General features: G+C 45.4%; 1 protein-coding gene across 2 annotated transcripts in view; it reads right to left on the bottom strand.

Moving 5' to 3' along the window:
* Positions 1-15,489: 15,489 nt before the first annotated feature.
* The window catches only part of LOC130386675 (uncharacterized), a 9,837-nt gene continuing 1,192 nt past the window's right edge, over positions 15,490-24,134 (bottom strand). The window contains exons 2-9 of one of the 2 annotated variants that reach the window (XM_056595695.1): positions 22,498-22,643; positions 21,643-21,696; positions 21,387-21,517; positions 20,609-20,707; positions 19,539-19,714; positions 19,058-19,115; positions 18,512-18,574; positions 15,490-16,272 (exon numbers count right to left, since the gene is read on the bottom strand). In XM_056595695.1, coding sequence (XP_056451670.1) covers positions 15,892-16,272; positions 18,512-18,574; positions 19,058-19,115; positions 19,539-19,714; positions 20,609-20,707; positions 21,387-21,517; positions 21,643-21,696; positions 22,498-22,642 — 1,107 coding nt within the window. In that variant the 5' untranslated portion in view covers position 22,643 and the 3' untranslated portion in view covers positions 15,490-15,891. Of the gene's footprint in view, positions 16,273-18,511; positions 18,575-19,057; positions 19,116-19,538; positions 19,715-20,608; positions 20,708-21,386; positions 21,518-21,610; positions 21,697-22,497; positions 22,644-24,134 lie in introns of those variants that run through there. The other variant, XM_056595696.1, reaches the window with a different exon arrangement.

Here is a 24,134-nt window from a genome sequence, read left to right as displayed (position 1 = left end):
TCTCTCTCTCTCACACACACACACACCTCCTTAGCGATATTACAGGTGTTGTCTTTGGCCTGGTTCCGATTCGTCTGTCAATGAAATCGTTCTAATTTCTCTCCCCTCCAAACCTCAGTTAGCGTAGCCTAGGATAGTTGGCGCTTAAATGCACCATTTTCTTTGCTACCTCTCCGTCTTATTTTCGTACCACAGGGGTGCCAATTATTATTTATTGCTTTGTTTTAGACCTTATGAAAGTCCATAGCTGTTTAAATCTGACGATAAGACGGTGTGGTTAGACTGGAAAGGTTTTTGCTAGTAACGTTACTCTCTCTCTCTCTCTCTGGCAACAGGCCCAAGGGCAGTGAGTGGAATCAAACTCTAAACAGAGGCCCTCGTTTCTGGGAAAAACACAGTGAATAAAGATGGTTGGATTTGAGCGGGGTTAAGCTGCTAGACACTGCAGCGACTGACTTTAAAGGTCCCATGACATGCCACCTTGTGTGATTGTGGTTAGCCGTTAGGAGGACACGCCCACTTATGATTTCATGAGAGCCAGATTTTCCAAACGGCTTCTAACGGATAATCACACTCACACCTGGTAGCATGTCATGGGACCTTCAAAACATAACGTCTTTACTGAAAATACAGTCCACAACTGTAGCTAATGCTTAAGTTAAGCATCAGCTACAGTTGCGGACTGTATTTTGACTCAAATTATCACGTCTTCACAAATCGCACAAACATAGTTCTACTGATTTAACTTTTTCTTTAGCTTCATTTGAGAGTCATTGAGGTCAGTTACTATTGTAATCTCGGATCCTCATCATCCCACTCCTCTTCCTCCTCCTCTTCCTCCTCCTGCTCCTCTTCCTCCTCTTCCTCCATCCTACTCTCAAACCCGCTTTCCTCCTCCTCCAACTCCCCATCATCATCCTCTTCCTCCTCCTCCACTTTCTCTCCCTCCTCCTTCTCCTCCTCCTCCCTCCTCCTCCTCGTCCTCTTTCTCCATTCTCCTTCTCCTGTTCGTGCTCATCCTTCTCCTCCTCTTCTACCTCCTCATCCTCCCGCTCCTCTTCCTCCTCCCCCTTCTCCTCCTCCTCCTCTTCCTCCTCCACATCCTACTCCTCCTCTTCCTCTTCCTCCTCTCCCTTCACTTCCTCCTCATCCTCTTCCTCCTCCCCCTCCTCTTCCTCCTCTTCCTCCTCCTCCCCCTCCTCCTCCTCCACATCCTTCTCCTCCTCCTCCTCTTCCTCCTCTCCCTCCACTTCCTCCTCATCCTCTTCCTCCTCATCCTCTTCCTCCTCCTCTTCCTCCTCATCGTCTTCCTCCTCCTCCTCCCCCTCCTCTTCCTCCTCCTCCTCTCCCTCCACTTCCTCCTCAACCTCTTCCTCCACACCCTCTTCCTCCTCATCCTCTTCCTCCTCCCCCTCTTCCTCCTCTTCCTCCTCTTCCTCCTCTTCCTCCTCCTCCCCCTCCTCTTCCTCCTCTGTTATGTGCAGATCTGCTCCATGTTTTGCAGTACTCCCGAAGCTCCTCCTTCAGCCCCTCCTTCTCCTCGTTACCTGGCACCTGTTGTTGCCTTAAAAGCCTGGGAGGCTTCACTTACTCGGTCTCTAGCCAGGGCCAGCAACATGGTCCTCATTCACCAGTCTGTTTAACCTTTTGGTAACAATATACCCGGTTTTTCATATATTTAATCCTTGTTTGTCGACTTCATGTTACTTCCCTCGAGCCGGGTCATAACATATTGGCTGCAGAGTTAATTATTTCTAATTTTCCCCTAGACAGAGTAACTTGGTATGTTTTGGTGGTGTTTGGCAGTGTGGCTATGAGCAGCTTCTTTTCATGGTGAGTATGGTGAGTATTGAATCTGAGTGCTATGATTTTAAGTTGTGAGTGATCCCCCCTGGTTAGTTAGGGAGTGTACCAGCTGGGCAGAGCAATCTGTCCTTCCATCGGTACACTATTTGTTATTTTGCCTTCTTTATTTTCGAGGTAATCCTGGGTGGAGACGTGTTCTCTGGTGGGGGCGACCTTTTCAGGGCCTTGGTCACATGGCTGAGGTTAACTGAGCTTTGTTTTAAAGAAGCCTCGAGCCCGGCACGCCTCAGAAGACCATTAGGGTTAATTTAAGTTAGGCAGATACCAGGGGGCTTGCTTAGATGATCATTTGCACTCGGAGGCTTGCTCACTGTGCTCAGCAGTGATTGATTTGTAAAGTTGCTTTAGTGACTGCTTTATGGGAACAGTTGTGGTAACGTGTCCAGGGTCCTAGCTTTGTTTTCTACAGCTTGTGGATTTGTCAGCAGTAGTGTTGGAGGAGGTGTGTGCTGGGCGTACTGATGTAAGTTGTAACCTTGGGTAAAAGTGATTGGTGTATTTTGTTATTTATGCTTGGTTATTGAAGTTATCTAGTATGGCGGCTATCGATGACTTTATTAGTGCACCCTCGGAGGAGTTGCTTGAACAGCTCACTAAAGAACAGCTCCTTAGTCTTGCCAGTCATTATGACATTGAGATTGCCAGTGGTGATAAACGTCTTAAAGATAGTTTAAGAGAAGCACTTAAGGCAAGCCTAGCAGAAGGAGGCGTCCTAAGGACGTCGGCTCTACCAGCATACCAGCATCAACTTGTTCTTCCTCAAATGTCAGATGCTGTGCTGGAGTTCAGGTTGAAGGAGTTGGTGTTTCGAGAATTAGAACTAGAGGATAAAGAAAAAGAGCGTATCCTTAAGGAAAGACAAATGCACCTAGAGGAAAGACAAATGCACCTAGAACATGAGCGTTTCTTGAAAGAGCTTGAATTTAAGCATGCTGCTTTGAGCTCAACCAGTTCTGCCTCGGCTCAGTTTAACGTAGCGAGAAACATCAGACTAGTACCTCCATTCGCTGAGAAAAATGTTGAGCGGTACTTCGCTCATTTTGAACGAGTGGCTACTGTTTCAGACTGGCCAATACATGCCTGGACATCGCTTTTGCAAAGCGTTTTGGTGGGAAAAGCACAAGACGCTTACGCTTCTTTAAACATTGAGGATGTCAAGGACTATGAAAAAGTTAAAGGCGCCATTCTAAGAACTTATGAGCTCGTTCCTGAGGCGTACCGCCAGCGTTTTAGAGGCCTCAGTAAGCTGGATGAACAAACTTATGTTGAGTTTGCAAGAGAAAAGGAGATCAGTTTTAGTTCTTGGTGCAAGTCACAGAAGGCGGAAACTAAGGAGGATCTTAGACAATTAGTTCTGCTGGAGGACTTTAAAAATTGTCTGTCTGTTGCTGTGTGTACTTATCTCAATCAACAAGAAGTGTCCACTCTTGATGAGGCTGCTGTTCTAGCAGACAAGTTTGTGTTGACGCTTAAGGTAAACTTTGATAGCGACCCAGGTGAGCGAAGGGGAAGGACTGGTTTTAGTAGACCTCGGTTTCCAACCACTTCCTCCACCTGCTCAGAACCTCCTCCCACCGTTTCTACAACTTTCGCTAGAAGATCGGCTACTCTGAGTACTCCGTTAGAGAAGACTTGTTTCTATTGCAAGAACAGTGGTCACTTCATTGCCGACTGCCCTGTCTTGAATAAGAAACATGAGTCTTGTTGCCATGGCGGCGGCGCGACTGGTTCGCTGCGACCCCCCGAGAGCAAAAATACGGTGTTATTTATGTGTATTTAAATCGAAATCTATGTGTCTTAAACTATGTTAAACGTATAAACTATAAACTATTACTATTATAACTATGTATACGTTTAACTATGTGTCTTAAACCTATAAATCGTACTCTTCTACTGGAACTCAAACGCAGTCCGGCAGTTGTACCATCGGGGGAACTTCTCAACGAACTACAGGCTCTTGGCTTGCTATGTAAACCCCCCAGCCCCAGCCCTGGCAAGGGCTGGCTGAGGAGGCGCCGAAAGCGATGTGAGAGACGCTGTAAGAGGGGAAAGAGAGCCGGCGTCCGTGCTAGACTAAGAGCCAACTCTAGCCGGCCGGCTCTCCCGTCTATCCTGCTCTCCAACGTCCGCTCCCTGGAGAATAAACTGGACTACATCTGACTACAGCGGACTACTCAACGGGGGACTAGGGACTGCTGTGTCTGTGTTTTTACAGAGACATGGCTCAATGATCGAGTCCCGGATGCGGCCATTCAGCTAGACGGACTAACCTCGCATCGAGCCGACAGGGACTCATCACTGTGCGGCAAGACCCGAGGTGGCGGGCTGTGTGTTTACGTCAACACTGACTGGTGCAACAACTCTGCCCTAGTCTCAAAGTACTGTTCATCGCTGGTGGAATACGCGGTTGTGGGATGTAGACCCTTTTATTTGCCACGAGAGTTCTCCTCCCTGCATGTGGTAGCTGTTTACATTCCCCCCAGTGCAAATGCTAAGGATGCGCTGGCCGCACTTTACAGAGCCATTAGCGATCTCCAAAACACTCACCCAGAAGGACTGCTCATTGTCGCTGGAGATTTCAACCATGCAAATCTCAAAACTGTGCTTCCTAAATTTCATCAACATGTGGATTTTGCGACGAGAGGGGCGAGCATGCTGGACCTTGTTTACACCAACGTAATTGGTGCGTACCGGGCTGAGCCCCGCCCCCACCTCGGATACTCGGATCACATCTCCGTCAAGCTGATCCCAGCATACAGACCGCTCGTCAGACGCTCCAGACCAGCCAAGAAACAGGTGAAAACCTGGCCAGCAGGAGCCATCTCTGCCCTCCAGGACTGTTTTGAGTGCACCGACTGGCATATGTTTAGGGAAGCAGCAACCACCGACGGCTTCATTGACCTGGAGGAGTACACAGCATCAGTGACTGGTTACATCAGTAAGTGCACTGATGACGTCACTGTCACCAAGTCCATCACCACACGCTCCAACCAGAAGCCATGGATGACTGCAGAGGTACGTGCACTGCTGAGAGCCCGAGACATAGCCTTCAGAGCAGGTGATAAGGAGGCTCTGAGCATAGCGAGGGCAATACTGGCCCGGGCTATCAGGGACGCCAAGCGTGCACATGCTCAGAAAATCCACGCCCACTTCAGAGACAGTGGAGACACACGGCAGCTATGGCAGGGCATTCAAGCCATCACCAACTACAGGACATCTACACCAGCCTGTGACAGCGATGCCTCATTGCCTGATGCGCTGAACGTGTTCTACGCCCGGTTTGAAGCAAAAAATGATGTGGTGGCGGAGAAGAACATTCCCTCTCCCGACGAACAAGTGCTACGTCTGACCACGGCTGAGCTGAAAAAGTCACTGCGCAGAGTGAATCCGCGTAAGGCTGCTGGCCCAGACAACATTCCCGGGAGTGTGCTCAAAGGATGTGCAGACCAGCTGGCAGATGTTCTCACGGACATCTTCAACATCTCCCTGAGCAGTGCCAACGTCCCATCGTTCTTCAAAACTACCACCATTGTCCCTGTGCCGAAAAAGTCACCTGTGTCCTGCCTCAACGACTACCGCCCCATAGCACTCACTTCTACCATCATGAAGTGCTTTGAGAGGCTGATCCTGAGGCACATAAAGAGCCTCCTGCCTCCCACCCTAGACCCCCTGCAGTTTGCGTATCGAGCAAACCGCTCTACCGATGACGCCATCTCAACCACCCTCCACCTAGCACTCACCCACCTGGAAAAAAAGGACACATATGTTAGAATGCTGTTCATAGACTTCAGTTCAGCATTCAACACAATCGTCCCCCAGCACCTGATCACGAAGCTGGGCTTGCTGGGCCTGAACATCTCCCTCTGCAATTGGATCTTGGACTTTCTGACGGGGAGACCCCAGACAGTCCGGATCGGGAAAAACACCTCCAACACCACCACTCTGAGCACAGGGGCCCCTCAAGGCTGTGTGCTCAGTCCACTGCTGTTCACACTACTGACGCACGACTGCACGGCGCTACACGGCTCGAATCACATCATCAAGTTCGCCGACGATACGACCGTGGTGGGTCTGATAGAAAAGAACGACGAGTCAGCTTATAGAGAGGAGGTGAAACAACTGCTAACCTGGTGCAAAGTCAACAACCTGTCCCTGAACGTAGACAAAACCAAAGAGATTGTTGTTGACTTCAGGAGAGCACAGAGGGACCACGAGCCGCTGGACGTTGATGGCTCCCCGGTGGAGATCGTGAAGAACACCACCTGGCCGAGAGCTTAACCTGGTCCCTCAACACCGGCTCCACGGTTAAGAAAGCCCAGCAGCGCCTCCACTTCCTGAGAAGGCTGAAGAGAGCCCACCTCCCACCCCCCATTCTCACCACTTTTTACAGAGGGACCATAGAGAGCATCCTGGGTAGCTGCATCACTGCCTGGTTCGGAAACTGCACCAAACTTGACCGCAAGAACCTGCAGCGCGTAGTGAGGACAGCTGAGAAGATCATCGGCGTCTCTCTCCCCACCATCTCAGACATTTACACCACTCGTTGCATCCGCAAGGCAACCAGCATTGTGGATGACCCCTCCCACCCCTCACACAAATTCTTCTCCCCCCTTCCGTCTGGCAGAAGGTACCGGAGCATCCGGTCCACCACAACCAGACTACAGTACAGCTTCTTCCCCCAGGCCATACGACTCCTCAACTCTAAGGGACAGATCTGATCATCTCTGTTACCCTTGGTTTATGCACTATTGCACTATTGCTTTATATTCATATTTATTATATTCATATTTATATTCCCGCACTACTCAGACACATAGTCATATTTATATTTATATTCCTGCACTACAAATTCCACACAGTCACTTTACTGGTTTGCAGTTATATGTAGCATGTTGTTGTTGTTGTTGTTGTTGTTGTTGATTTTTTGTTATTATTGTCGCTCTATGTTGCACCTTATGTTCTTGGGAAACGCTATTTCATTTCACTGTATACTGTGTATATGGCTGAAATGACAATAAATTATCTTGAATCTTGAATCTTGAATAAGCCTGTTGCCTTACTAAAAACGGTGAAAAATTCTGCTGTCATCCAAGACATGGACCAACCCGCTCAAAAGAGTGAGCTGCCTGGTTCTTCGTCTTTCCTTATGGATGGTTGTGTTTCTCTTGTCACTGATCCTTCAACCAAGCAACCGATTAAGATTTGGAGAGATAGTGGAGCTTTTCAGTCTTTGATTCTACAGGACCTCCTACCGTTTACTGACCAGTCCAAGTTGGGTTCCAGTGCCCTCGTCCAAGGGTTTGGGGGGGGGGTATCTGTCTCTGCCTATGCATAAACTTACCCTTGAAACTGGTCTTGTCTCTGGGGAAGTAGCTGTAGCTGTGTGTTCAAGCCTTCCCATTAAAGGGGTGTCCTTCATCTTGGGGAATGACCTAGCCGGTGGTAGGGTGCTTACGGCTCCTGAGGTTGTCCCTTTTCCTGTAGTGTCAAAACGCCCAGATGATCTTCAGAAGCCCAACCAGAAGATTCCTTCAGCTCCCTTACCTCCTATCCCTGCCATAGGAGAGCCTTTTGAGCGTATCTTGATCGATTGTGTTGGTCCCCTTCCTCGCTATCCCTCTACGTAGGATCACCGCTTCAGCCATTTCCAAGGCCCTTATTAAGTTCTTTGCAGTGTTTGGCCTGCCGAGAGTTATCCAGACCGACCAGGGTTCGAATTTTATGTCCCGTGTGTTCTCGCAGGTTCTCAAGCAGTTGTCTATTGAGCACCAGACTTCATCTGCTTGTCATCCAGAGTCTCAAGGAGCCCTTGAGCGGTTCCATCAGACCCTAAAGTCCATGTTACGAGGCTACTGTAAGGAGTTTGAGAGAGATTGGGATGAGGGAACCCCTTTGCTCCTCTTTGCAGCTAGAGAGGTCACTCAAGGGTCCCTTGGCTTTAGTCCAGCTGAACTGGTGTTCGGTCATACTGTGAGGGGCCCTATGAACCTTTTGAAAGAGAGATGGTTGGCAAACCAGTTCCCCTCCACAAATTTGCTAGGCTTTGTTTGCCATTTTCGGTCAAAGCTGAACAAGGCATGTGAGCTGGCGAGGCAGAACTTGGGGGAAGCCCAAGGACGGATGAAGGGGTGGTATGACCAAAGGGCAAAGCATCGGGCGTTCTCTCCTGGTGACAAGGGGTTGCTGCTGCCACTTCCAGGGTCTGCTTTACAAGCTTGATGATGCGGTCCATATAATATCCGTATCTGATGCGATGGAGTTTGTTCCTGCAGGGCTCTAACCCGGAAATAAAGCACATCCGTGGAAGGGACAATGTGCTCGCGGATGCCCTGTCAAGGTCATGAGTGTCATAAGCTAATGTGATATAGCTGTTCATTTATTTTGTTATTTTGATTTGTGTAACTTGGCGGTTGCCTAGAGCAACCGTTTTAAGGGGGGGGGTGTTATGTGCAGATCTGCTCCATGTTTTGCAGTACTCCCGAAGCTCCTCCTTCAGCCCCTCCTTCTCCTCGTTACCTGGCACCTGTTGTTGCCTTAAAAGCCTGGGAGGCTTCACTCACTCGGTCTCTAGCCAGGGCCAGCAGAATGGTCCTCATTCAACAGTCTGTTTAACTTTTTGTAACAATAAACCCGGTTTTTCGTATATTTAATCCTTGTTTGTCGACTTCATGTTACTTCCCTCGAGCCGGGTCGTAACATCCTCCTCCTCCTCTCCCTCCACTTCTTCCTCATCCTCTTCCTCCTCATCCTCTTCCTCCTCCTCCCCCTCCTCTTCCTCCTCCTCTTCCTCCTCCTCCTCCTCTCCCTCCTCTCCCTCCTCTTCCTCCTCACCCTCTTCCTCCTCACCCTCTTCCTCCTCACCCTCTTCCTCCTCCTCACCCTCCTCTTCCTCCTCCTCTTCCTTCTCCTCCCCCACCTCTTCCTCCTCACCCTCTTCCTCCTCCTCCCCCTCCTCTTCTTCCTCTTCCTCCTCCTCCTCATCCTCTTCCTCCTCCTCTTCCTCCTCCTCTGAGCCAGCAGGGAGTCTGATCTTTGTCTGTCATGACCGCCAGCCGGTTGGAAGCGGTTCCAACCGGCCCGGAGTTTGGAGGCCAAACCGATTGAGAACGGTTCCCAGATCCTGTCTGCGGGGATTGTGAACCCCGACAGACACACACGCACACAAACACATAAGTAGAGAGACACACACACACACACACACACACACACACACACAGAAGACGTGTCGACACACACGCATAAACACACACACACAAACATACAGAAGACGTGTCGACACACACACACAAACACACACACACACACACAAGTAGAGACACAAAGACAGATGTACACATACACACACAAACACAGAAGACGTGTAGACACACACACACACACATACACACACACAAGCCAACACAGTCTCACTCCAAGAACGTCAAATACCGAGTGTTGGCAAGGTCACTTTAACGTCTGTCACTGACAGGAAAAGTACCCTTCGGCGTAGTCTGCAGACGGAGAGGGGATTCAATTCACTACAATGTAATGCCATCCCCGGCGATGGATCGATGTTATGAGCAGAGGGGGGCGGTCGATGGCAACCACCATAGCAACCGTGAGAGTCACGTGACGTTGACGAAGGCCCATTGAAAAGAAATGGCCGAAATAACGCTGGGCTGTCACATGTTTAATGCCGTTATGTATTTAATTAATTAAACTAGTTTTCGCACACGCGTTGTGTGCGCTCAACCTCTAGTTGTATTTAAACCCATAGCAATAATGTGGAAACCCCAGTCGATAATGCAACAAATTTCTGAGCGCATAATATAATAACATTTTGCCTATGATGTCACAACGTATAACATTCGTTAACCACAAATGACTCTTTGAACCATTCAGCTCAACAAAAGGCAACAGGCTGATTATCATTTGGGAGGCCACTCAATGACATGCAGAACATCAACACAACCACTGAAGTGGTGTGAGAAATACCGACTTTCTTCTCCCCATTCAAATGTAAGGAACATTTCCTACGGAGAAAATACTACCTCAAGGGTAGTATTATTCAGGAGGTTTTCAGGGTACGAATGTCAGGATATTTTGTTCACACATCTCATATGTTGTTCACACGGCTCATCAGGAGAACATCAAGACTTACACGTGTGTCTGAAAGCAGCTAGTGTGTGAGCATTTGATTACATTATAAAATTAGTCAATTTATGGTAACAGGGGTAATTGTTCAATGGAAAGTGTAGCATTTCCGTGTATGTTCGTGCGCATGTGCGTGTGTGTGTGGTGTGTGCATGCGGTGTGTATGTGCGTGCTTGCAGTGTAAGTATACGTTTACGCGTGCTGTTTGTGTGTGTGTGAGCTGCAGGCTGCTTGGCACATGCGCATGAGTGACTTTGAGTAACTGGTGCGACAGGCCTGCTATTATAGTAGTAAGATATTGAAATATATATTATGTATACAATTATTTAGTTATAATATTATAAGTAGACCGTCGCATTTATTCAATTACCGTTATAACATCTGTATCTGACCATTGACCCTAGTCTCGGTAATTCTATAAATGAAATTCAGATTGACGGTATGGCCCTATATCCCTATTCTTGCACACCGATCTTGAATTTAATAGACCACTCTCATTGCTTAGAGGAGGTCTGGTGGTGTCCTTGTACAATAAATAAATAAATAAATAATAAATATAATAAATATATATATATTTTAGTGCTGTCAAGCGCTGTCTGCAAAGCAAGACAACTCCCCTTCGCGTCAGCGTCCATAGCAACTATCATAGCAACTATATTATTATATTTCTGTCTAGACCTGAAATATTCTTCATCATAACTATAAAACCAATAACCACACATCCCTATGACAGTCTATTGATTGTCAGGAGAATATGTCTATGTGTGTGGGGTGTGTGTGTGTGAGTCTGTGAGTATTTGTGCCATCCATGGTGTATGTGCATGTGTTTGTGTCCCATGCATTGTGAGTGTGTGTGTGTGTGTGTGTGTGTGTGTGTGTGTGTGTGTGTGTGTGTGTGTGTGTGTGTGTGTGTTTGTGTTTGTGTTTGTGTTTGTGTGCGTGTGTGCCATGCATGTTTTGTGTGTGTGCGCACATGGCAGATGGAGCAAATAATTCCCAGCATTCCTTGGGAGAAGCAAAGTCAACTGACCTGGTCTTGGCCCCGGGCTCAGGTAAAGCCTCTTGATTGGCTCGGTCTGGACTTCAGTTCACTGGAACTCCTGCTTTGCAGAACGCGGCCAATAGTTTTTTTTTGACATACAGACAGACAGACAGACAGACAGACAGACAGACAGACAGACAGACAGACAGACAGACAGACAGACAGACAGACAGAGCAAGACTATTGACAAAGGGTGAAAACAGAGTGTGATTTCAACATCAAATATCCAAACCGAATGAAAACACTCAAACAGCAGGACATGATGTTCAGCGTTCAACACCCCATAAGTTAGTGCCCCCCCCACCCCCCGACCCCCTAGACCCATGTCTAGACACATCACTCACAGCTGCCATGGAAACCGCACAGGTCAGCCATGTTGGATCGTGTGTGTTGACCCAACATGTGGTCGACTCTAGGGTCCGGCTACACACCAGTGTGGAAGAGGAGGGGGAATCTGAGAGAGAGAGAGAGAGAGAGAGCGAGAGAGAGAGATACCAGACCTCCCAGGGACAGGGGGACGTGTTCACCAAGAAGGTAGAGAGACAGAGACAGACAAACAGACAAACTGGAGGATAGAGGACGATGTGAAACTATGGAACAGAGAAAGTGAAGAAAACAGAGGGGAAATCCAACCAAAAGGGGGACGAGAGGAGAAAGGTTAGAATAGGAGAGGAACAAGGTTAGAAGAGGAGAGGATAGGAGAAGAGGAGAGGAGAGGAAAGGAGCGGAGGAGAGAGGAGTGGAGGGGAGAGGGAAGGAGAGGTTAAAAGAGGAGAGGTGTGCGCGTCTGTGCGTGCGTGCGTGCGTGCGTGCGTGCGTGCGTGCGTGCGTGCGTGCGTGCGTGCGTGCGTGCGTGCGTGCGTGCGTGCGTGCGTGCGTGCGTGCGTGCGTGCGTGCGTGCGTGCGTGCGTGCGTGCGTGCGCCCGCTTTGAACTAACTTCGAAGGGGGCTAACTAACCCTAACCCTAACCCTATTCTGTAGGAAATACAGAATATAAACTGTAACGTTGGATGAAAGAATATACCAAAAACATCTTCCATTCTTATGATTAAAAAACTTGTTCACAGCTCTTGGTTCAATGTCTCTCTCGCGATATTTATTGTTGTTTCTCTTACTTCGGAAGAATGTACTTATTGTGAGTCTCTTTGGGTAAAATCGTCAGCTACATCCCTGAATGTAAAATATAAAGTATGTCTGGTCTCAGCAGCCTCACCTGCTCTGAGTCTGATTGGACTCTGGGGCTGGGGGAGGCTGACCACCTGTTCCTCGTTGACCAATCAGTGGTCAGCAGGTTAACGTCCGCTCGCTCTGAGCCACAGTGTCGTCCAACCACAGGTAGAGGGTCAGGGGGGGAAGGAAGGAAGGGAGGGAGGGAGGGTGAAAGGGAGAGAGTGAGGGGGGAGAGGAAAAGGTGAGAGGGAGGCGGAGGGAGAGAGAACATGGGGGAGAGAAAAGGGGAGAAAAAGGAGACGAAGCGAGACTAATGAAATTGGAAAGAAAGGGGGAGAACTAGGGTGTGGTCTCAGCAACCTCATCTGGCCTGAGTCTGATTGGACTCTGGGGGAGGCTGCACACCTGTTGCTCATTGACTAATCAGTGGTCAGCAGTCTCTTCTCTTACATTCAGGGTAAACACTAGAATATACTTCTGATTATTCAGTTATAGAGCGCCGATTTGGTTACATAAATTAATTTATTTTCTATAATAAATGTTTATATATTATATATTTTTCGGTAATAATTACAGAATATGGGGATTCTGGGGTCTAGAGTATACAGGTAGATCTCATCACAGATAATAACAAAACCAGCCAGAGATACAGAGGGAAATACTTTTATTAAAATGCTGTAATAGTTTGTTTGCGTGTGTGTAATGTTATTGTATTCAATGCTATTGTATTCAACAGATTATTCAGTTATACAGCGGCAATTTGTTTGCATACCTAAAAAAATATCTATATTTTTATAAACATAAAATTATATTTTATTAGGAAATAATTACAGAATGAGGATTCTGGGGCCTAGAATCTGCTTGTGTGTGCAATCTGAACATATTCAACTATAGCGCAGATTTGTTTAAATATATACATAATTGTTTTATTTATTTTTAATATAGGCCTATAAATATCATATTTTATTTGGGAAATAATGACAGAATATAGCGGAATCTATAGAATACTGTAGCTCTTATCACAGACGATAACAAAAAACCAGCCAGTTGAACTCTAAGACCCTTCTGAAATCTCTCCGAACTCTGACATCCCTCCAAGACTCTCTTCACGTTCCCAGACAGTGGATCAACGGACAAACGTTGTTCTGTCTCGTTCCATTAATCCCCATGAAGGAAATCCAAAGATATTCTGGGATGGGATGGGGTTTTCCTTGGTCCAAGTTCAACATCTGAGGTCAGGCGTGCGTTCTCGCGGCGGTGTTTGGGGTTGCGTTGTTTGAAACATGTTCTTAAAGATCCAGCGCCACATTTGGCCGCATAAAAAAAATAAGACAAATAAGACACACATACACACCAAGACAGACGCATTAAAGGCCCACTATGCAACTTCGGGAATTTCTTCGCTGTTTTCTTGGTTTTGGCACGCACATTTCTCTACACAGCTCCCCCTTCAGCTTCGTAGTAGATATTTTACAACACTGTCGTAACAACTCGTTGACGACCCTTCCCCATGCACTTCTACGCGAGCCATGTGCATTTGTTTTCAAAGAAGCCGGCGAATGCGTGGAGCCATGTCCGAAGTAGATGTTCATAAAGTGTAGGCAAGGTTATGCATTTTTAAAATTGTGTATTTGTATTGCAATAAACATAAAGCCATCCTTTTTTGTAGTTGACGGGGAGAATTTATATCCTAGATTATAATTGTTTTATCTTATGTTGAACAGAACAATCAGTGTGAGAGTGTTGGCCAACATAATAATCTAAATAAACAAGAACCTGGATTCGGGGATTCAGTCTGTATCTGGGGGACGAGACAGACGAACAGCAAAACACCAATGGAAACAAAGGTGTTTATATGGTTGCAACCAACAAGCAAGCTAGAAACATACAGTGCTCACAACAAAACGGTCGAGAAAACAATTTTTACAGGGCTCACAACAAAATGGTTGAGCAAACACATTTGTACAGAGACTATCAACATCAAGAATACCACCAAGACAAAGTTCACCCAAGGGTACTTTCAATTTCAAAAGCAACACGGCCAAATCGGAGTCTGATTTGCAGTCTTCTTTTTCTTTCAGTTCACGCTATTCCTGAAAAGCTTGCCCAACGTTTACTCGTGTCTGGCCTCTCTGTCGGTCAGTCTCCCTTTTCTCTTCTTCTGTTCCTCCGAGATTGGGTTTCTCTGTCTCTTTTTAGTCGGCTGATCTATGATGAATGTAACAATCCCTTAGTTACTTGTGTTTATATCGAGCCGGTTCCGTGTTTGGGGGTCTGTGCCGTAAAGCAATTCGTTACTTCGCGAGACCCGAGACTCCCGCAAGAGTGGGCGGCGGGTCGCCGGCAGAAACATATTCCTTTTCTCCGCCAAGATGCGCAAGGGGCAGTCGAAACAACGAACAATCGAACAAAAATGTATAATGGAACCATCGCAATGACTCCTAGCCTGTTATATTAAGGTAAATCAAGCCAAAAAAGTTGCATAGTTCCCCTTTCACTCGTGTCTGATCTCTTTTCTGGTCCATTCTTCTTTTGTTCCACCGACAGTCGCCTCTTGGGTCCCTTATCAGTCGATTGATCCATGATAAATGCAACAATTGCCTTGCAACTGGCTGTTTATATCTAGCCGGTGCCATGTTTGGGTGTGTGTCTGTGCCGTAAAGCATTTTCGAAACTACAATCTGACTACATCTTCGAGGATACTTCCGCTGCGTCACATCCGGAATGTCCCGGTCCGAGCAGATCAAGTTGCATATGCGCTTTTTCACTGTAGAGTCAACATGGGAAAATGACACACCCACCAATCGACCCAGAAATGGATGCAGAACCATCAGCATAACTCTCAACCTGCATACTTAATGTAATATTGGCTAAAAAAGTTGCATAGTGGGCCTTTAAGACTCACACAGACAATTATTATTGTAGTGCCAAAATGCAACCACAAATTTGTGAGGGTCTAAGTTCCCCCAAGACTCCGGAGGCTCGGGACCAGTATCAAACCAGTCCTGTTGGGCTTTGCCAACCACCACCCCCCTACATGCCCTTAACGGACCCTTCCGACCCCAAAGCAATTTAATGGGGTTTTGCTTGTGGGGGGGGGGGGGGGGGAGAAGAGAGAGATTTGTTTGTAAGAAACGTATGAATTGTCTGTCCTATGCTGCCCTCTTGCCGATCTCTCTTGAAAAATAGATTAGAATCTCAGTGAGACTTTTACCTGGTTAAAAAAAAATAAAAAAGCCCTTGGTGTACTGAGTTTATTCAACCCTTAGGGTGAACAACCAGAAACTGGCCGGTAATCCTCAAACCACAAGTATCTTGGAAACCGTTTTCAAAATGTCTGCTTTGGAATTTGGCTGTTAACACTAATTGATGGTTTCTAGGAACGTTCCTGCCAACGTCAGCTACTGTTTGCTCCAGCATTGGCAAACAGGAATGAAACACAGGGGCCGAAAAACATGCAATGGAAAAATAACGTGCAATTGATCCAAGTTCACGGAGTAGAGCGAGTGTTTGTTTAGCATTTCACACACACAATTTAAATCTTATTTTTATTAGGAAAATTTGTATGATATGTAAAGTTAGGCATTACATTTAATTTTTTACAAGTTCGTCAACAAAATTCGTCATCACATATCAAAAACATCAGTGTCACATAGTTTTTGACAAAACCCAAAGACAGTTACTTTTTACTCGCAATTCGTTTCGATCTCCGAAGACTGCCCGATAGTTCTGACACGACGGCTGTCGTCGCCGGCAACGGCGCAACGGCCGCGGAGCCTGGCGTTTTCCTCCAGGTTCCGCCGCCCGCAGCGTTTTTCGGAATCTTGGTGACGGAAGCCGAAGTTTTGAGAGCGAGGTTGGCTGCGGCCGCCCTCGTTGTTGAGGATTTCCGAAGCGGCCGGCTGGTGACAGCTTCCTGTTTGACGGCGGCCTCCATTTTGACGGGCAGGGGGGCAACAGCCTCAATTTTGATCTTCACTGACCGGGGGGCAGCGGCCTTCATTTTGATTTGGACGGGCGGGGGGGCGGCGGCCATTGCATCGATGGTCGCACACTTCTCCTGTCAAAATGAATCACCGTTGTAATTGGGCAATTATTGTGAAGGATTGTACTGCATTTTGTTGTACTGGTTGTCAATGACAATGACGTTGAATGGATCTGGGCCCAGTTTCCCGATAACGATGGACCCAGACTAGTGTGGGCTCGTTCGTTCGCGAACCGGTTCGAATGAACGAGTCTTTAGGACGAATGCACCGAACCGGTTCGTTTCTCTCGTTCATTCGTTCGTCTCGTTCACCATTCGATTCACCAGAAACTCGACGGAACGAACGAACGAGTTTCCGGTAAATCAGCTGAGTCAGTCAGACTCAGTGGAGTTAATGCTACCGGAAACTCGACTGAACAAACGAACGAACGAACGATTCGCAAACGACTCCTCTTGGCGAACTGAATCACGCGAACTGGGTCACGGAAACGAATCATTAAATCCACCACTAATCCAGACTCGTATGAACATTCTCGCGATGGACCTTTTGAAACTTTGTGTCAAATCTCTTAAAATGAATGTGCGTGCACTGCTCTAACGACGTTCGTAGACTTGTAAATGTCTACAGACAGGGTGCTGAAATGGTTTCTGTAGGAGGGGAGACACAGGAATGTTGGAGGAAACTATTTTGTGGCAGCAAAAAACTATCTCCCTATCAAGGCCAACAGCAGAGTAGCCTAGACTAATATGAATGCCACAAATATTAAACACAAGTGATAAGGCTCAGGCCGACATAAGCTATGCTAATCCTGAACGCACCATCTTTTTTTCACAGCATTTTCCCCCCTTAAATAATTCCATATTACCAAAATAAAAAAATAGCTTGTGTCTGTGTGACAACTATAGCATTTATCTAAATGTGTTGATATCTGAAACATGCTTTGCGCAGCAAAGAGAGCAGACTCTCTGATTCTGCATAAGGTTTCACTGATTGGCGCGCATTCTCTAGTCTATAATCTTTGGGGTAAACATTAATTATGCAACGTTCCATTCATTCATTATCATTCAAACGCAGAGGCATTGATACGGCTATGGCTGTTGCTCGTCTAGATATTGCCCATATTGTTGGGCAGGGGTGTGATGGTGCGGGCAATGTAAGCGGGAATGGCACGCATGGCAGCACAGTTTCCCACAGCAGTCACCGCAGAATCAACGCATCAACTTGGCAATTGTGCACTCCACTGAGGTCAGGGATCTTTGTAACTGTCAAGACACGGTCCAATAAATAGCAAACTTCATCACAGTCTCACCGAAGCGCCTACAGTGCTTTATGGCAAACAATCACAACAAAAAACGCCTGCAGAAATTCTCCGACACCCGCTGGTCTCAGCATGATTCATGTAAAGTATGTCTTCTGTCATTGATCAATATGAGTTTATTTTAACCGCGATCCTTGAATTAAAATCAGAGGGAGACAGCAAGTGCAGCTCGAAAGCGACCTCCCACACAAGAGCAATGGAATCATTAGATTTTATTATACGCCTTGTGATAGGGTTGCATTGTGACGGGGCTTCTAACATGTCTGTCTTTGCTGTTTAAAATCGAACAGTAGTCTATGAGTAATGTATCAATGGTAACCACTGTTTTGGGGGTATTGCGAAATTGCACCAGCTGAACATTCAGTGGTATTGGAGGTGTTTTATTAAAACACCTCCAATACCACTGAATGTCCAGCTGGTGTTTTCACTGAGGCTATAGGAACGATGCTCTTAGCACCCTACGAGTACCCCTGGAGCCTTCGTTAGCTACGAAATGTTTTCACGACGTTCGTTTCCCAACGATGCTTTCGGGAAACGGTGTGAAAATTGTACGATGCTCGTACAACGAACTTCACGAACCACTTAGGCTAACGATTCTTTTGGGAAACAGGGCCCTGATCTGATCTGATCTGAAGGAAGTGTGTTTTATTGTGAAGGAACTGGTCTAAGAATTAGATTTAGGGCATTTAGCAGACGCTGTTATCCAAAGGGACTTACAATAAGTGCATTTGCCGTAAATAAGTACATTTGTCAATTGAACTATGTTTTATTATGTAGGAGCTGGCTTTTATTGTGAAGGGGCTGTGTTTAATTTGAAGGAACTGTTTTATTGTGAATTAATTGTTTTATTGTAAAGGAACTGGCCTTTATTGTGAAGGACTCGCTTAACGTACAGGAACTATGCTTTTCTGTGAAGGAACTGGGCATTTATTGTGAAGGAGCCGGCTCTTATTGGGAAGGAACTGTGCTTAGTAATGAACAAATGGGATTCTTACCTTCTCCTGGGTGAGTTCAGACTGAAGGCCGGCCATCTGAATCATCAACCCTTTGATTTCATGCTGGAATGGTAAAACATTAACATAATTAACATTATTATTCACTTTAGCGTTAACACACACTATTTGTCCATTTTATCTAGTGACTGTCATGTATACCATCATTGCCCCCTACTGCTTTGATTTCTTTCATTTTGATTGGTTAATTTTGTTTTCTGTTTGTTTGATACACTTTTAATCTATGTTTTATGTCCATTTGTTTGTTATACTTAAGTAGATGTTTTATGTGTTTTATGTCCAGTTGTTTGTTATACCTCAACTATATGTTTTATGTGAAAAGGGTCAGTTTATCTTTTGAATTGTACAAAGATGAGTATAGTTGTGCATAGTTATTTTTGGCGCATCTTCCCATGGGCAACGACTGCAAAATAGCCATTTTGGCTTGTTCTGGCACATTTACATTTTTCATGTTTATTAATGTGCACTGTCCAGGTCTAAATAAACTTGAATATATAATCAAAAGGTAGTGATATTCTCCTTTTGCACCTTTTTTTCCTGAATCCGTTTCTCCTGATCTTCCTTCGCCTTCTCTTCCTTCTTCCTACTGTGGGACACAGTTGGAAAAAACGAACAAAAATGTAGCATTTACATTCAGGGTGTTTAGCTAACTTTTTTATCACAAGCAACTTACAACGGTTCACACAGACATTCACCCACCAACAGCGGAGTCGACCCCTCAGGGCAACGCCAGCTCATCAGGAGCAGTCAGGGTGAGGCACCTTGCTTAGGGACACCTCGACACTCAGCTATGAGAAGCTGGGGATCGAACTAGCAACCTTCCGGTTACCAATTAACCTGATATCTCTTGTCTCACTGATCAAGATAAACTTAAGTTATTTTGTGAAGGAACTCTGGTTTTATCTTGGAGGAACTGGGTTTTATTTGTGAAAAAAGGGGGATTTATCTTAAAAAAGTACAGGGATTTATAGGGAAGGAACTTTTATTGTGAAGGAACGTCTTTACGTACATGCTGTCCTCCAAAATCACAAGGGCGCTCTTCTGCTTGGAGATGGCGGACCGGACGGCTGGTTCCTTCACTAGAGTCAGCAGGGTCCTGCTGTTCATAAGGTCCACCTCGCTGTCCGGCAGCTCCTGGCCCAGGAAGAGCCTTGCCAGAGTGACCATCTTCCCACACGGGGGGAACTGGAAAGAGGCGGTTGCTTCGAAGTCGTAAAAAGTAGCTAAAGAAGCTGAATTTAACGTTACAAAGAGTAAAATAATAAAATAAACAAATACTAAATATAATACAATATATAAGGATGGTCAAATGATAGAAATAGTAAAATTAAATAAACAAATACATTTCAATGTAAAATAGTGAATTCTAATCAACAAATACTAAATTAAAATGTAAAGCTAAATTAAAGGACGGTCAAATACTAAATTTAATACAACATTTAAGGATGGTCAAATGATAGAAATAGTAAAATGAATTAAAGGCACCCAGTGCAACTTTATGTAAACATTCAATGAAAAATAAACATTCAATTTCTAGTCTTTTTTACACGTAGTAAGTTTCAATAACTCCATACCATTACATATCGACATTCAAGAAGCAAAGATGAGACGTCGCTGTGTGGTGAGAACTGATAGAAAATCGTAAACAACAACAATCGCCGGTGGGGAGAAGCCATTTTTCCATTGACTGGAAGCCTGCTTCATTTATTGTAGGTTACAAAAAATAAAGAAAATGGCGGCATTGTTGTTGTTATCGATTTTCTATCAGTTCTCACCACACAACGACGTCTCATCTTTGCTGCTTGAATGTCGGTATGTAATGGTATGGAGTTATTGAAACTTACTACGTGTAAAAAAGACTAGAAATTGAATGTTTATTTTTAAGCCTCGAAAGTTGCACTGGGTGCCTTTAAAGAAATACATTTCAATATTATACTAAATTTAAGGAAGGTCACATGACAAATAGTAAAATGAAATCAACAATACTAAATTAAAATGTAATGCTAAATTGAAGGACGGTCAAACGGTACAAATAATAAAATAAGATAAAGAAATACTACATTTAAGACTTAACCTGACCTTTTTGAGTTCTTCGAGGGCCTTCTCTTGGCGGGCGAGGGCCAGACCGAGGGCCATGGCCTCCCTTCTTAGGGCCTCGTCCAATTCTGCCTGTTCCCCCTGCAGGACGAGGAGGGGTCAACTTTCAAATCCCATTTACAGCACTTCATGGTGACATATTATACCACCGGATACGAGTGTGATTAGCCGTTTTGAGAATGGGCCTCTTCTGACATCACAAGTGGGTGTGTCCACCTAGATGTGTGCTGCATAGATCAGTGTACCAGCCTACCAAGTGGACTGCAGCAAAAGTTGACCATCCATCCATCATACAGCTAGGAGGTGGACTTTCAGATTTTGAAAACAGCTTATAGCGGCTAATCACACTCAAACCTGGTGGCATAATATGTTTCTTTAAGAATTAATAATTGCATTTAGGATGCAGTATTGGCAAGAATAGGGTTACATGCCTGTACGTTAGAAACACCCCTTATAAATACTGTTCTTTTCTGCAAAAGCAATTTCTGAGAAAATCATTCTATAAAGACTTTAAAGCCTGGAACCAAGCCTAGATCCCACAAATTATACATGACCATGAAACATTTTGTGGAGCAATGCAATTAAAAGTGAAAATTGCATTAAATTAAATTGCACCCACACTCTGTTGCGATTGGTCGAATGCTTTGTGGCATGTGTCAGCAAATTCACCCCCCGAGAAGTTTGGACAATGCGGGTAGCCTGGAGGCGGGACTTTTGCAGTGCAGAAGTCTCTCTCTCTCTCTCTCACTCACTCACTCACCTCCAGGGGTTTGAGGAGTCTCTCCTCATTCTTGCGTTCAATGAAGTCCTTGTCTGCTTGGGTCAGCTGGTATCCGTCCATGCCACGGATCATTGAGATTGGATCTCTGGACGACACCGTTGCCGGGCAGACTACAGAGATGATGGTGACTGTGTGTTGACTGCTTATAATAAAATATGACTGCAACTGTCTTGTCAGTCTCTTTAAAAAAAACACTAACTCACAAAAAAAAAAATCTGACTCTGCACACACAAACCCGTTGAGTTGATGCGCAATCTTCTCGAGGGAGATTCATCCAGCTCTGCCCCACCTGTCAAAGCATTGATTGATGCTGATTATGAGGCTACCTGCAGACATATGCCATACATTTACATTTAGCAGACACTTTGATCCAAAGCGACTTACAATAAGTCCATTTGTCAGAAGAAGGAGAAACAACAATACATCTGTCGGTCCAGTAAGGATGTTCATACAAGTGTCAAGCACTAACAATCAAGGTCAACCCATTCCCTGTACACAACAGGGATATGTTGTGTTCCAGATGCCTCGTACACCACCCTCAGGAGTGGAGTTGATCTTGTGACGTAATTTCCTGGCTCGTAGCACTTATAACGTTCCCGTTACTTATTGGCTAATCATTGTTAGCTACATTAGCCTCTTTAGCAAAGCCCGAAAACAAACACAATCTTCACATTGTATTGCACACACAGCAAGACCATGTAATGCAACCATTGGTGAGCAGATTAAAGCAGGAATCTAATCAAGTGTGTGTAAGTGCATTTAGAAATAAAATGAAATAAATCGACATTAAAATGACCAACGTGGTACAAATACAGAGAAAATAAATCTTTCCGTGCACAGCCATGTTTCTTTGTTGAGTCGTATGCTAAACTCGGTGTGAATTCAGAATCCCGATTGGGACCGACCAAAAGGGGGCGTACCTCTGTGAAATGCCGCAAGAAGCTGTAGGATTACCCCAGTTGCAACTCGTAATGCTGGTGTACAAGGCATCTCGAACACAACATTAGTATACGATAGTATAAAAAATAAATAAAAAGAAGATGGTATAAAGTAACCTCACACTTCTATCATGTCAAGCGTTCAAACTCACAGAGGTATTCCCGTGGGGGTGTCGTCATCGTGGTCCCGGTCAGGGGGGACTCGTCACTGGTGAAGACGAGCTCCTTCTTCACCTGCCCCATGGGGGGGGTACGGGGCAGCTCCTTCCCAGAGGGGATGGAGAACACCTGGGACATCCTGCAGAAAGGGAAATGTTACTGACAGCATTGGGCAAGTAACTATAACAAGTAATTAGTTAGTTACTTCACCCAAAAAGTAACAAAATGTGTTACTCAGTTCTACCTTATAAAAGTAACTTAGTTATTATGGAAAGTAACTATTGCGTTACTTTCGAGTACATTTAAAAAAAATATATGAACAAGTTGCGATGTCTGAAGTCTTCAAGGTGAAATACTGTGGAAGATAAGATAAGATGAGGTAAAATAATCCTTTATTATCCCATAGTGGGGAAATTTGCAGGGTAACAGCCGCAAAGAGGATAGTGCAGATCACAGTAGTGCAAAATACAATAAGAAAATACAAATAATGGACTATGTACGAGTAGTGTCCCAAAGTAGAGAATGAAAAAGGGAAAAAAAAGGAAAATAATTAAAGGCCTGATTAGAACATTAGTTTAGCGCTGCATGTGTAACGGAGTTAGGAATAACCGTTAAAATGTTTTTATCTTGTAGACGTGTAGTTCTGGCGCCATCTGGTGACTCAATGGCTGAACTGCATCTACTGTTCCTCTTATGTACCAGTACACAAGAGTAAAATTCGTTGAGTAAGGGATAATAGAACGCCGGTCATTATCGGGAAAATAAGACCAGACAGGGTGAATCGGACACCGAAGCGAAACTGAGGTGTCTCGCTTCGACCTGAAGGGGCTTATTTACGACTTATTTTCAGCAACAGCGCAAGGCCGGTACGGTCTCTCTCAATGGCCCTCCTTTATCAAACGAGCGTACGACAGAAAACGTGCGTAAAATGGATCTACGCTCATTTCAACGTTGAGCTTGGCATTTATCAATTTGAACGTGAGCGCAGGCTGCGATGAAATCTCACGTCAGGTCTGAGCTCGTGTACGCAAGTTTTTTTGGCGCAACACACGGGTATTTCACTGATGAATAGTGCAGCACAAGTAGCCCATGTTGCACATCTGTATTAATTACTAAATAAATTGGAATTAGCCCAGCCGTTCAAACAATTACAATCAAGTCAGCCCTAATTAAAAACAGTATTGCTATGAAAATAATTAGAATGTGACAGGTGAAATGTTTATTCAGCTGTCTATATAAACAGGAGCTTTGCCAAATAGGTGGTCGAGTCGTAGCGATGGCAGATCTGGCTCTGTTAGAGGACCTCAACGCACGTCTAAGACGAGAGAGAGTTTTTCGAGACCGCGCCGATTTTTTTATGGAGAGCGATGAATGGCTCTTGAGTCGTTTTCGTCTCCCAAGGCATCTCCTGATGGAGCTATGCAATGCTTTGGAGCCACAGTTAAGGCGAGAAACTAGGCGTCTAAACGCAATACCTGTGCCAGTGCAGGTGTGCTCTACCTTGGGGTTTTTGGCCACCGGGACCTTTCAGCGGGAGATCGGGGACAGGTCTGGTATTTCCCAGCCAAGTATCCGAACCATGCCAGCAGTTTTGGCAGCTATACTGTCCCTCTCTGAACGTTATATTAAA

This window comes from Gadus chalcogrammus, chromosome 7 (genome assembly GCF_026213295.1).
Source record: "Gadus chalcogrammus isolate NIFS_2021 chromosome 7, NIFS_Gcha_1.0, whole genome shotgun sequence".
NCBI classification, from domain to species: domain Eukaryota; kingdom Metazoa; phylum Chordata; class Actinopteri; order Gadiformes; family Gadidae; genus Gadus; species Gadus chalcogrammus.
This window is presented reverse-complemented; position numbering and strand designations above follow the sequence as displayed.